At 27.6% G+C, this 14,208-nt stretch overlaps 2 protein-coding genes across 4 annotated transcripts; both read left to right on the top strand.

Moving 5' to 3' along the window:
• Positions 1-206: 206 nt before the first annotated feature.
• On the top strand, positions 207-7,215 carry LOC122577022 (putative leucine-rich repeat-containing protein DDB_G0290503). 2 transcript variants are annotated; one of them, XM_043748070.1, is made up of 15 exons: positions 208-917; positions 994-1,147; positions 1,734-2,362; positions 2,441-2,617; positions 2,702-3,063; positions 3,141-3,407; positions 3,478-3,825; positions 3,912-4,155; positions 4,281-4,492; positions 4,577-4,715; positions 4,783-5,039; positions 5,105-5,267; positions 5,347-5,519; positions 5,613-5,664; positions 6,557-7,215. In XM_043748070.1, the coding sequence occupies exons 1-14, from the start codon at positions 414-416 to the stop codon at positions 5,629-5,631; spliced, it is 3,648 nt and encodes a 1,215-aa protein (XP_043604005.1). In that variant the 5' UTR covers positions 208-413; the 3' UTR covers positions 5,632-5,664; positions 6,557-7,215. The 2 variants fall into 2 exon arrangements, with proteins under 2 accessions (XP_043603997.1, XP_043604005.1); XM_043748062.1 differs by lacking the exon at positions 5,613-5,664 and having other exon boundaries at positions 207-917.
• Positions 7,216-7,978: 763 nt separating this feature from the next.
• Positions 7,979-14,178, top strand: LOC122577051 (nucleolar protein 6). Of its 2 annotated transcripts, none has more exons than XM_043748131.1 (12): positions 7,979-9,579; positions 9,703-10,152; positions 10,222-10,690; positions 10,762-11,046; positions 11,127-11,400; positions 11,468-11,762; positions 11,844-12,068; positions 12,129-12,563; positions 12,651-12,814; positions 12,883-13,136; positions 13,208-13,617; positions 13,716-14,178. In XM_043748131.1, the coding sequence occupies exons 1-12, from the start codon at positions 9,562-9,564 to the stop codon at positions 13,959-13,961; spliced, it is 3,525 nt and encodes a 1,174-aa protein (XP_043604066.1). In that variant the 5' UTR covers positions 7,979-9,561; the 3' UTR covers positions 13,962-14,178. The 2 variants fall into 2 exon arrangements, with proteins under 2 accessions (XP_043604066.1, XP_043604076.1); XM_043748141.1 differs by lacking the exon at positions 13,716-14,178 and having other exon boundaries at positions 13,208-13,366; positions 13,445-13,585.
• The last annotated feature ends 30 nt before the right edge of the window (positions 14,179-14,208 follow it).

A 14,208-nucleotide genomic window follows, 5' to 3' on the forward strand; every position in this document is an offset into this window, starting at 1 on the left:
ATAATTAAATCTTAATAAATTAATCAGTTTTGAATAATTTAAAAAAAATGTTATGAACAAATGTAATTTTTACTTAATTAATTAATTAATTATTTTACACTGTTTACAATTCATACGTACCGCGCTAAAACTTCCCCTACGAGAAGTCACATAATAGTTTCATTTTGGTAACATTTCCTTCCGTACATTGGTAATTATGAATGTTGACACTTTTTGCCGTCAATGGCGTATAATAGATGCACCTGTGTCGATGTGTCAGAAAAGTTTTATACTATATTGGATTTTATATGACGTTACAGTCAAGCAGTGAGATGTAATTATAGGAGTGGCATTTATAAATTAATTGTAATAGATAGTAGTGTCGTAGAGAACGTGACCATTCTAATTACGGATGTTTAAAATTGGAATGTTCAATGGCTGTGAATATGGAAGTAGAAAAGAACACATCCAACGAGGTTGACACTCAACTTTCGGCAAACAATTCAATGGAATTTAATGACGATATTCAAAAAGACAACGAAAATATTAAAGATGTCGAAGATTCATTGTCTTCCCTTAAAAATATAACAATTGATAGCGAAAAACGTGATGATACTATTATATACGCAAAATTTGAAAATTCTCAAATTTACGCGAAAAATTTAGGAGATAACCTAGTGTCCACAAATGAAGAGGAAGAAGAAAAAAGCGATGAAGATAAAGAAAAAGAATTATTACAAGATGAGAAGGTTCTAAAAGATGATTGTAAGACTGAACAAGTAGAAGTAACATCAGAAAACTCTACTGATGGTTATGTATCTCAAGCTCCATTAGCTTTCACAATTGATTTTGGCAATAAGGAAATTGATACAACTAAATATCAAAATTTATTTGAAAGATATAATGCTAGACATAAAAGAAATTTGTCCACATCTAAGGTAAGTATATTCTGTATAAAAATGTATAAAAAATTGAAGTATCTTAAAATATGCATAAAGTAAATTCAATTTTTAGGTAGAAATAAATACAAAAAAGCCTGGCACTTTAGTTTCTTCAAACTTAATGCAAAAACAAAAAGTTTCTAGTACACATTCTGAAGGCTATTTCAGTAGTGAGGATGACACAAAGCGAAAAACAGATCAATTATCAGAGAAACTGAAACAATTAGGTAATTTCATTATGTTAAAGTCATATTTAAATGTTGGAAAACTAAATTTGTAGCAAGTTCTATAAATTTTATCTTTGAAAAATGTTTTTTTGATATAATATATAGTAATTGTGAAACTAAGTAATTAATTTTCTTTATAAATATACATTTTATGCTTTAATAATAATATATAGGGGAGTATCATTAATTATTAGCATAATTTAATTATTTTGTATAATATAAACATGTATTTATTATATAATGTCTTGAGTGTTTAAATTTTTATCATGATTGGAAAACAATTCCTTTTGAATAGCAAACTGAATATAATGGAAGACTATATTTGTAATGTATGAGTCATGATGAAGTCATCTTTACTATGCTTTTTAATATTCTTCTCAAGTACTTTCGATATGTTCACAGTATATAGGCTGGCAACATTAATGATTATAATATCACATATGATATTAAAATATTATATTATACTAGATTAAAAGATTTTACTTGTCTGTAATATCAATATTGTCTTTTATATTTTTACTGTTTTGCAGTTGTAATTTATTATTGAGTTTTATATTTTTTTGTAATTATATCACCTTATTTTTAGGTTCAAAATCATTTTTAAAACCATCACATGCTTTAAAAAAGTCTGAATCTAATGTAAAAGTATCTAATTTTCAAAATAAACAAGATACAATGAGTAAATCTTTTGAACAGTCAAAACAACCTAAACTTCCTTATAAGAATCTCTCACTGGAACTTGGTTATACAGAGAAAACAAATACAACATCATATTGGGTACCACAAAAGTCTGCTACTATAAATGATTTAAGTAGAATTCAAGTAAACAATTATGATGATGATGCTGAAAAATTATATACAAAGAATATTGATCAAGATGATGAATATGAACATTCATCTGACAATGTATCTGAGAAAGTGTCTAACATAAATTATGTTAGAAATAAAAACATAAGCGTTAAGGGATCCAATTTGTCTAGTGTCAGCTATACAATGGAAGTAAACCCAGATGATCTCGCTGAAACAGATATAGATGTTTTCAATGTTAGTAACGTTGATGGAGGATCAGATGAAGCAGTTAGTGAAGCAGGAACATATACAATTCATAAAGATTATACAGATGAGGAAAAAGCAAGAATGGATATTGATAAAATATTTAGTGTTGGTGTTTTAACTGAAGAAGACAGCAATGAAGCATGTATTCATAGTTTTAAAGTATGTCAATTATACATTGTTTATTATAATTATGATAATTGTTCTTTGATAGTATATAAAATATTTTTTATTTTAAAGATGAGTATTTCAAGAGATAATAACACATGGATATCTGAATGGGCCACTCAGGTAGCAGAACATAATTCGCTACCGCCAGCAATTGGTGGGCCAACCGGTCGTACTCCTCCACTAAGTCCTTCCAAAATACCATCTCCTATTCATAGCAGATCGCAACGACTCGCTCGTAGCCGCAATGTATAAAATATTCATTAACTGTATTAATATTTACACTGTACATGTGATGTACATACAAGCATACGTAATGATAAATATTTTTAGGAACAAAGTGACAGTAGTTTAGATGCAGAATCATATTTACGAATAAAAGAAAGAATTGGTTTAATTTCAAATCAACATATACTTATTGATTCTGGTGGAGAGTCAGACGATGATACCAGTAACAGTTATAATACACCTCCACAAAGTTCACAAAGAACACCAGTACATGGGGTTTTGGCCAGAAGAGGAAGTTTATCTGAATCTCTTTTTAGAAGAATTAATACCAACGAAAGTAGGAGAAGTATCCGCAAATATATAAGTTCAAGTAAATCAAAGACTGAAGATACAAATGCTGAATCAAGTAGTCCGTCCAAAGAGTTTACTTCCCTTCATTTAGGAAGACGAAGTAGTTCCTTGGACAGGTAAAAAATAAAGAGATCATTTATATGTAAAAAATGTAATTTAAATAATTCTTGTAATTTGATCTTTTGTAATGTAGGAGAGATTATACATGTAATACAACAGACAGTAATACGTCCAAAAGAAGTAGTACGAAATATTATCAAGATGATGAAATTAAATACTCAAATAATACAATTTTAAATCGCCTAAGACCGTCTACACCAAAATTAACAAACAGTCCAATTGTAACTCGCAAAACTGTCACTCAAATTGTAAACTCTCCAGTATTGGAAAGAACCAAGCATTTGACAAAATCTTCTCCACAAGCCAAAAATATTGGATATTTTACATGTGTCGAAAATAGGTACGCATAAAAATTCATTTATATATTTATATATTAATATGTATTAATTATATTGTTTTTATATTTTTAGTCCATATATGTTAAGAAAATCAAATAGTACTGCAAATTATCATGAAGGAAATGTTGGCTTTAGTACAACAACAGATAGTGTTCTCCAAAATAGTCCAAATCTTAAACGTAATTTAAATATCCAAAGATCATGTAGCAATGCAAATATTAGAAATATAAAATCACAAAGCCAGTCATCCCGTCGCAGTAGCTTTAATAGTAGTGATATTGATAGAGCATCTTTAGCAGGAAGATATCTTGCTGCTTCTGACAGTAGCAGTGAAACTGGCGAACAGCAAGCAAAATCTTCATTAGGCTCAGTTTCTTCTGGAATTAAATTAAATCGAGCTTTTAGTATAAGAAGAGCAAGGTATTTAAAAAATATATGCAATACAATGAAAGTAATAAATTTAACATTGACATAATGTATTTATTATTATGCTGTACAATGCATAGATTAAGTTGTGAATCTGATACAACTCCAAATACAACTCCTGAAGAAAGACGTAGACGAGCACAAAGTGAAGTAAAACCAACTCCTATAAATAAACAGCAAAATTATCATCGAAGTCGTACAAGTATCGTGAATGTACACAATAAAGAATCTGTAAAGAAATCAGAACCTATAAAACCAAGAGCTGCGTCGATATCAAGAACTGATAGTACAAGACTTAGTATGAGAGCACCAAAATCATCTCAGGTAAGTATTTCAGATTTGTCAATGTTTTATTTTTCATATACTATATCTTAGTTCCTCTAAATTTTTAAAAATTATTGAAGTTAAATGTAATTATATAATTAGTAGTAACTTAAAATATTTTATAGCATGCTTCTACTACACAACGACCTATACAAAAAGCAAGCAAAGATCAGAAGAAATCTGGTAGAAGTAATTCAACATTGACATCAAAGGAAGTAGAATTCCAAAATTGGAAAAGAAGAAAAAGCTATGATCCAATGAAAGCAGCTGCTGAAGGTAGAAAAAAATTAATAGACAATTCAAAGAAACATCACAGTACAGAAGATAGTTCGGGGAAGTATGTACACATTGAAGATATAATATCGCAAATATTTACAGAATGTAATTCTGTTCTATTCTGATTTGTCCAATATATTTTTAGTCATGACAATTCTGTATTACGATCAGCAAGTTTTCATGGGACAGGTGGTGCTCTTTCATTAGCTAATGAATGGTCTGACAACGAATTAAGCATTGCTCAGAATGACAATCAAGTACCTCCACCATGCAGTCCACAATTGGTAAATATATATAAACATATTTTTTTTATGAAATTTTATAAATAATAACAAAATTTTTTATACACAGGAAAGTGATAGTGATGTAGAAACATCATATTATTTACAAACGACACAAAATGTAATGTCAGCTATGTCTGCTCGTATCACAGTCTGCCATTCACCTTTAGTAGACTCAGATAATGATAGCGATGAAGATACTAGTCATAGTTTACATAAAAGTATATCAAAAACATTACACCAACCTAGTGACACAGAGAGTAGCGACGATCGTCATCCGAATGCACAAAGTGCTATTTCAAACACTAAATATAATCGAGCATTTAGGTAAAAATTTATAAATATAATTCATGGATATTATTATTACACATATTTTAAAAAATTCTTTACAGTTTACGCAGAGCAAGATTAGACCTGCAACCAACAAAGTTACCAGGAAATATAAATAAAAATAAACTAGTTACACCAGATACTCGAAAATCTGAATCTGTTTCAAACATAAGTAGGACTGATTCTGGACGTTTTAGTATGAGATCAAATAGAACTACGAATACTGTATGTATCTTTGCATAAAACATGTACGTATGTATAGTATGTAATCTTCACATAATCTTGAGTATTTCTTTTATCACAGGGATCTAAGATAAAACCAAAAGAAACAAAGAAGCCCGCCATGCCAAATGCAAGAGAAGTTGAAATGCAAAATTGGAAACGTCGTAAAAGTTATGATCCTATGAAAGCGGCAATGGAAGGGAGAAGGAAAGCAGGTTTGGTTAAGAAAAATACAAATCCCAATCTTTCTCCAAGGTAAAGCAATTGTTTATCATTTTTAAATTAAAATTCATATGAAAACATTTTATTCAGTTAATGTAAGAAGTAATTATTTCACTATGTTGGTAGGACCGATAGCGATCGATAATCTAATGATAGAGACCATCGATACAAGCAAGTGGTACGAAAATGACTTGTTTGATTTTGCAATGTAGATTTTTTTAAGGGATATACTAAAAAATGTGACATTTAATGTTTTTTTTTCATAACCTCTTAAGAAAATCCTATTGCAATAATGCTGCTTTTTTGTATTGTTTATTGTTTACATCAGTTCATCTACAATACACCATTAATATGTGAATACTATGGATATGTTATAATTTAATATAAAATTTACACGAGATATACATATATTATTTTTATTATATACATTATATAAAGTTTTAATCTTGTATACATTAGAAAAATCCATATTATTCATTGTTTACTTCGTAAGATCATTTCATAATTGTTTTTTTAGTGGAAGCTGCAAAAAGTGGTTATTTTTACTAAAATAATGTTATTTGTATACAAGATTGCTAGAAAGTAAACCGATATACATACATATGTATTATTTTTATGAGTGTGCAAATCAGAAATTTCAGAATAGTTTGTTGTGGCTTATTAATGCAATACAGCTAGATTAATGTGTTATTTATTAATTTGTTTTACTTGCATGATTTAAGAAAGAACCAAGCGTATTGAAAAATTTGTATCTATGCACAATTTCTTTATATCCAATATTTCTCTCAATATTTGTTTAATATTTCAAGTATTTGCTAAAAAATTTTTGAATGAAAAAATTAAAAGAAAAAATAACTATGAAAGAATTATATTAATGAAATTAATTATATCTATGAACTTTTATAGAAATTTCTGTGGAAATGTACAAAATTACAGTTTCTACAGTGTTTCGCATTATATAGGTTATAAAGCACTAGCATGTTAAAACATTGCTGTATACAATAATATAATTTAATGGTTCTTTCTTCATATATTAGAGATAGGAAAAACACCATTTGCTTTGTTTTTAGCAATGTTGCAAGATCACGCAGTTTTCATGGATCATCAGGATTTGGAGTTAGTGATTGGAGTGATGAAGAATTGGCTATATCTGCAGATGAAGCTACACTCTATTAGAGGTCAAGTTATTAATAATATATAAATGAACGTAATTATAAAACCTCCAACTATATTAATGTATATAAAAACTAAGAAGAGAGGATCAGTTCTTACAGAATTGCTCTATGAATAGTTCTATACATTTGAAATTATATTATCTGAAGGAGAATGTTAAAAAAATCTTTTCTATATTAAAAGATTCTATTTTTTGCAACTTTTAACATTAAGAATCTATAGATCTATATGGCTATCAGTACTATTCTAAGTTGAAGTATTAATGTTCAACAAAATTGATGCATACCTGCATAATATTTATATGCCAACATTCTCATGCTTTAGTTTTTTTGTCGTAATATAAATTTTGATTTTGTGTTTAAAAGGCAAATACTCTATGGATAAAAAATTAATATGCTGAAATCCTCTGGAATTTGTGGTATGGAAAATATTGTAGTTCCAATTTTAGGGCCTAAAATGATAAATACTAAACAGAAAAAGATCATGTATATAATTGGACCAATCACATAATGGTATAAAGATTGATATCTTTGCATTTTAGTATTCAATATGTTAACTACGTTTTATTGTTTATTAAGTATCCTGTTGAATTTCTAAACAAATTTTTAGTAATATTGCGTGCTCTCTAGTTCATTATAATTAAATATCCTCTTATGTGTTATTGGAATCATCGTTACAAATACTGCTAAATTATTAGTTTCCAATAAACATAAAATTATACGTACTGCTTGAAAAATAGGAAAAGACTTCCATATATTATTAATTAATATATATAAGCTCTCTCTGTGTTTCAGTAAAAATATTGATGTACATGAAAAGAAAACAATACTATTTGCTCTGAAAAGGTGCAATGAATTATTATAATTTTTACATTCGATAATTTAACAATTAATGTGATCAGAATATGCTTTAAGGTAATAGTATACATTTATTAAAGTATTATGTTTTGTTATTGACTAATTTAATTGTATGCTCTTGTATTAATTGTATATATACTAGGAAATTGTTTGAACTTATTACTGAAACAAATATATCATGCATATTCGCTTAATAAAATTAATGCGATCAATGCACTGATATTGATCTGTATAATCTAGTAATGGTATTAAGCTCATTAATGTATATTGATAACATTGTCTAAGAAATTTTTAATATGTACTTGTTCAAAAATTTATGTTATTTGATTATGCAGCTTTATTATAAATTTACTAGCTATGTCAGATTTTTACAATATTAAAAGAAAATTAGCTTTTGCATACTTTTTTAGTTATTATTAATTGTATTGTATGTTTACTGCATAATTTTTTTAAACAAATGTAATTTTTTTCATTTAAAACATATGTATTCTGACATTTGGAAAAATGTCAAATTGTTCCAATTTCCTAAAAATTGCATATTGTATATTTTCATAAAAATTATGCAGTAAAACATATTAAAACTTATAATTGATTTAGAGCAAGAAAATCATTGTTCAACGAAATATAATATTTATTTTTATCGAAAATTAATATTTAAATGGTTTCATTAATAATAATTGTATCTCTGCACATTATTATGATTATGATTGTTGTATATTTTATCTAATAATCTAACAAGGTGCTAATTGTATGAGATTTGTCTCATTCAGTTTCAAAATCTCACCTATCTACTCAATCATAAAATGTTAAATAATTCATAGTGCAAACAAATATGGAGTAAATATAATTGAATTCAACAGTACATCTTTCATATACGTATCTACGTATGTAATGGCGTTAAATCTTCGTGCACGATCAACTCTTCCAAAAATGGTGCAAAATAACTTTTACGTTACGAAATTATATGTTTACATACAAATTTTTAATAACATGTTATTATAGATATATATAGTGATGCATGTGCATAGTATCATGACATCTTGTTTTAAGACAAATATCTTCTTTCACGCATGTTCTTCCTTCAAATAAAAGTGGGCTTCCATAGCGAAGATCATTGTTATTTCACGAAACTATTACATTATCTCTTATACAAAATTAATGATCAGTCTTCTGTTATTTGATTTTATAATTCAAGGAACAAGAATAATATTTTGTTACTTCATAACTGAATAATAATTTCTCTTATTATTAACTTTTTGGCAAATAAAAAAGATCTGTGGTGAAACTTCTCTCTTTTCTAATGGCAATACAATTTGTATATGTAGTGTGTCATATACATAATGTTTAGGTACATTTCATTAAATCTGAATTTTACTAATTTCAATTTATAATGACTAATGAGTTCCAGAGTATTTTGTCGACACAACACATGTATACATATATATTCGTACAATATAGCAAATATGATATATTTTTCTATAGTTATTAATCAACAATGAATATGAGTTTGATCTGATTGTTAATTATTTTGTATAATTTCTAAAATATGTATTATTTGTTTTTTGTAATGTGCGCGTTGCCCATGATGTAACAACAATAATAATTAGTAACTTAAAATGTATTATATCTTGACATGTTTGATAAGTATATAAAAATAAATACCAGAAGAATAACGTATTAATCTATTCATGAAAAGGCACCTTTATCATTTATCTTTTTATAAAGATTATTGTTAACAATTGATATAAATCTACATTTCACTTAATGGAATGGTTAATTATAAATATATATCGTCGTTTGTATCTAATTTGGAAATTTAAAAACGTCGATATTACAGTATTGGCTATTTAGCACGTATGGTAAATCAAAGATGGTGCTAATAGTAACAAAAGTAAATCCACTCACGTGGACCAAAGAGGTTTGAAACTATCAAGTGAGCGTGTGAAATATTTTCTTAAATATTTTGGATTAATACTTTATATTATATTAACATTATATTATACATTATATTACAATAAAAGTTATTAAAAAATTGGAAGATAAACATGAAAATACCTTACAAGGTAAGTATTTATGAAAAGAAATGTAGCAATATTCATATAACCTAAAATATTTATACATTTAACGTCATAACATTTCAAGAACATTAAGCAACTGAATAAAATATATAAACTTATGTATCTTAGGCAAATATAAATGATTTTTTAAATCATTCTGGCAATTTGGCGTTTGAAAATGATCACCATTCTAATGATGAAATTGATGAAGACAAAGACTATGAAAATGAAGAAAGTGAAGAAAATGAAGAAGTGGAAAAGATAAAAGATATTAATAAAGGAGGAAATTTTCTCTTGGTATCTGACAGAAAAAGAAGGAAGGTTACCAATGATTCTGCAGACATTTTATTAAAAAAGAAAAGAAAATTAGACAATGATTTATACAAACCACCAACTGCTGAAGAACTAAATCAACTTAGGGAAACAGAAAATTTATTTCATTCCAATTTATTTAGACTACAAATAGACGAAATGTTAAATGCAGTTAGACTTAAGGATAAATATAAAAATTTGTTTGATATTTGGTTTAAAAAGTTTAAAGGGACTATTGAATCCATAGAGGAAACAGAAGAATATGAAGTATGTAGATCTATTTAACCAGAAAACTTAAGACAGAGCTTTTATGTAATTTATAATTTATATTTGTAGCTTTCAGATGAGGAATTAGGGAAAAAATTGAACATGCATATTTCAATGCTTAATGTACCAAAAGTAGCAAAAGGAATATTTAAATTTCTTAAGCCAACAGATATTTCCATTATAGGATCTTATATATTTGAAGCTGCAGTTGGTTCAAATATCACTGTAGATGTAATGATTGAAATGCCTGCCAAGATGTTCCAAAAACAAGATTACCTAAACTATAGATATATAAAAAAGAAAATTATATATTTAGCATACATAGCATCTAATATTACTGATGATATTGCAGAAAGCAAGAGATTTATCAATGACACATTAAAGCCAGTTTTAAAAATTGTACCAAGTGGAAAATTAGGTACCAAAATTAATGTATTGATACATATATCAGCTCAAGAAGGAAGTTTTAGACTAAGTAGATTTTTACCAGAAAAGAATAATGTTAGACCTCAATGGTTTTTTGGAGAGACCAAAAATAGTATGTTTTTGATTTTCTTTTCTTACTTTTTTTACTTATTCTGTACAATAATCATATTTTTATAATTATAGTTGCAGAGAATTTTGTGCCAACACCACATTATAATTCAATAATTCTTCGTGATTTAATTATGAAAATACATGCAGAGAATATGAAAGTAATAAGAGAATATCCAAATATAAGAGATGGTATTATTTTATTGAAAATATGGTTAACTCAACGTGAATTATTAAAAGGCTATGCAGCTTTTAATGGACATATCATAACAATGCTTATTCTATATTTGTTATCCATAAAAAAGTTAAACACATTTATGAGCAGTTATCAAATAGTCAGAAATGTGTGGAATTATTTAAGTATGTAACATTCTTTAAGTATAAATATTGATAGGTTTGATACTTTTATTACTATTAACTGACATCACTTATTTTATCAGTACACATTGATTGGTGTGAATCTGGAATAAGTACGAATCAAAATGAAGAGAGTAAAGATAGAATTTTGAAATATCATGAGTATTATGATTGTGTATTTTTGGATAGCACTGGTTATTACAATATTACTACAGATCTGTCTAAAGCTACATATAGATGGGTACAAAAAGAAGCAGAACTTTCCTTAAATCATTTGGACAATGCACATGCAAACAGTTTCCAATCACTTTTCATGAGAAAAGTACCATTTTATATGGCATTTGATCATTTTGTATGGTAATTATTTTTATAGCTTATCAAAATATGTAATTGATTACAACAATAAAATTAAAAAAATGTATAGGTTTAAAGATGCTAAAATGTTAAGAAATCTAGTAGATGTTAATTCAAGTGACAAAGATAAACTAGATTATGGTCCCAATTATCGAGCCCAAGCAATAAAAGTTCTTTGTAATACTCTTAAAGAAGGACTGGCAAATAGAGTACGTCAAATTTGTGTATTACCGAATGAAAGTTCAGAACGGGAATGTACAGAGAATAATTGTGATGATATTGGGAAGATTTTTATTGGGTTAGAATTAAATCCAGAGTATTGTTTTAATATTGTTGACAAGGGACCTGAAGCAAATTTACCAGAAGTATGTAAGCTTTTTAAATACTAATGGATATTATTACTTCTTTTTCTATGTGTGTATGATATAATAAGTTTCATATTCTAGGCTATTGAATTTAGAAATTTTTGGGGTGAAAAGTCAGAGTTACGGCGATTTCAAGATGGAACTACTCGAGAAACAGTAGTTTGGTCGAAAGGCAAAACATTATCAGGAAAAAGATTAATATGTAAAAAAATCGTAACATTTTTACTAAGAAAAAAATTAGGTATACTTAAAAATAAATTTATATATATTGCGGGTGAAATAGAAGAACTTTTACAATTGCGAAAGGTAATCATTTTCAGTACATTTTTATTTATGAAAATATATTAAATATTTTGGTTCATTTAGGTAAAAATAACGCATTTCGCTTATGGAACGGGAGAAGAAGCAGCACTGAGAGTAATAAACATATTCAATCAACTTGAGAAAGATTTAATGTCTCTTACAGACATTCCCTTATCAATACATGGGGTACAAGGATCTAGCGCGGTTTTTCGATATACGGACGTTTTCCCACCACTTGCAACGGTTTATCGACCTGATAATCAACTTATTAAGAAATCTAAAAAGGGTTTGACATTATCAAGAAATATAACTGCAGCACCTAAATATGTTTGTCCGCTTGATGTGAGCTTGCAATTGTCAACCAGTGGAAAGTGGCCAGATGAGTTAGAAGCTCTTAGAAATACAAAAGCCGCTTTTCACATACAAATTGCAGAATGCCTCAGAAAACAATATAAGTTAACGGCAGAAGCAAACTTTTCACATATCGATGTATATAAGGTTATTATTTCTTAATATTATTTCTTCAACAAAGGAAAGTAATATTAAACATAGATGATTCGTTAAAAAGTAGTCATTTTTTGTTAGGATGGATTTGTGTTTCGGTTAAGAGTGGCACATTCAAAAGAAGTTAGTTGCTTGAAACAGCAAATAACTGAGGATGGAGTTATACAATATAAAGATAACGAAAAATCAATCGAATTAGAAAATCAGCTATTTGAATTACCAAAGCTAACTAGTGCTTTACGTGGGTAAGGTTGATTTATCTTAAAAAATTATTACGCTTTAGCTTAGTAATATGATATTATTTATGTGGTAGCTTACATAATCAACAACCATCCTTTGGACTTACATGTTGTTTGGCAAAACGTTGGTTATCCTCTCAGCTATTAGATAATTCTCATATGCCAGATATAGTAGTTGAACTACTTGTAGCCTCAATGTATTTAATACCTGCACCATACAGACCTCCTCAAATGCCTCAAATAGCATTCTTGAGACTCTTAGAAAGTTTTGCAAGGGGCCATTGGAATACAGATCCTGTTATAGTAAATTTCAACAATGAAATGTCTAGTAAGTATTTATTTTGATACTAAAAATTGTCAATGTATTATCCCTGTTTATAATATCATTTTTAAATATAGAAGACGAAATAATTGCCGTGGAAACGCTTTTTGGATCATCACGTGATTCTTTGCCACCATTATTTATCTCTACTCCTTATGATCAACAGAGATCATTATGGACTAAAAAAGCACCATCTACTCTAATTTTAAACCGTATTACAATGCTGGCTAGACAATGTATAAAGTTATATGAACATCAATTTTTTACAAAAGTTCTGTTAGATTTCAAACCCTTATTTAGGCCACCACTTACAGAATATGATTGTTTGATTTACCTAAAACCGTGTATGGTTCCTAGAAGGTTACAGGCAGTTGATGTTAATGATTCATGCCCAATTGTTGAATGGCACCCATATAAACATCATTCAGCCCAAAAGATACCAATTGTAGGTTTTGATCCTGTACAACATTACCTAGAAGATCTTAGGGTAAGTTTTTAAGTAATATTTCATATAATATTAATATTTATTATATAGTTTGATTTTTTAATTATTATCAATATTTTTCTTTTCATATTTTTTTTTAGAATGGTTATGATGAATTTGCCTTATTTTTCCATGATACCTATGGTGGTAACGTAATTGGAGTTTTATTGAGACCCTCTGTGCTAGAAATTAAGGATCTCAAGGTTTCAAATATAAGTGGCAGAAAATGTAATAATAATAATGAACTAGCTTTAAATATTTCGGCAATCATACAAGATTTTTATGTTCTTGGAAAAGGTCTTGTAGAAGCGATAGATGTTCGATCTAAAAAGTTTTCTTTAACTTGATTTCTTCTAGTACAAATTCTAGTATAATTACATACTTCTAGTATAATATACATTTTAAAGTAAAGCTTTGTTTTTTATATTAATTGTTTTACGATATAATTGTCTAGTACCAACTTTCTTATCTTGTATAAAAATAATTATTTTGCATACAAAATAATTTAATTATGAAACCATAATTAAACATGAATATAGATAAAAACCAATTATATAAAATACATTTATTTCAATAAATATATATGTGTATATA

The sequence above is a fragment of the Bombus pyrosoma genome, linkage group LG2, assembly GCF_014825855.1.
Source record: "Bombus pyrosoma isolate SC7728 linkage group LG2, ASM1482585v1, whole genome shotgun sequence".
In the NCBI taxonomy this organism is placed as follows: domain Eukaryota; kingdom Metazoa; phylum Arthropoda; class Insecta; order Hymenoptera; family Apidae; genus Bombus; species Bombus pyrosoma.

Coding starts and splice junctions, on each gene's coding strand:
- LOC122577022 (XM_043748062.1), top strand. CDS start 414: ATGGCTGTGAATATGGAAGTAGAAAAGAACACATCCAACGAGGTTGAC. Junction 2,363..2,440: donor CATGTATTCATAGTTTTAAA/GTATGTCAATTA, acceptor TTTATTTTAAAG/ATGAGTATTTCAAGAGATAA. Junction 3,064..3,140: donor CGAAGTAGTTCCTTGGACAG/GTAAAAAATAAA, acceptor TTTGTAATGTAG/GAGAGATTATACATGTAATA.
- LOC122577051 (XM_043748131.1), top strand. Junction 11,047..11,126: donor AAATGTGTGGAATTATTTAA/GTATGTAACATT, acceptor TTATTTTATCAG/TACACATTGATTGGTGTGAA. Junction 11,763..11,843: donor CTGAAGCAAATTTACCAGAA/GTATGTAAGCTT, acceptor TTCATATTCTAG/GCTATTGAATTTAGAAATTT.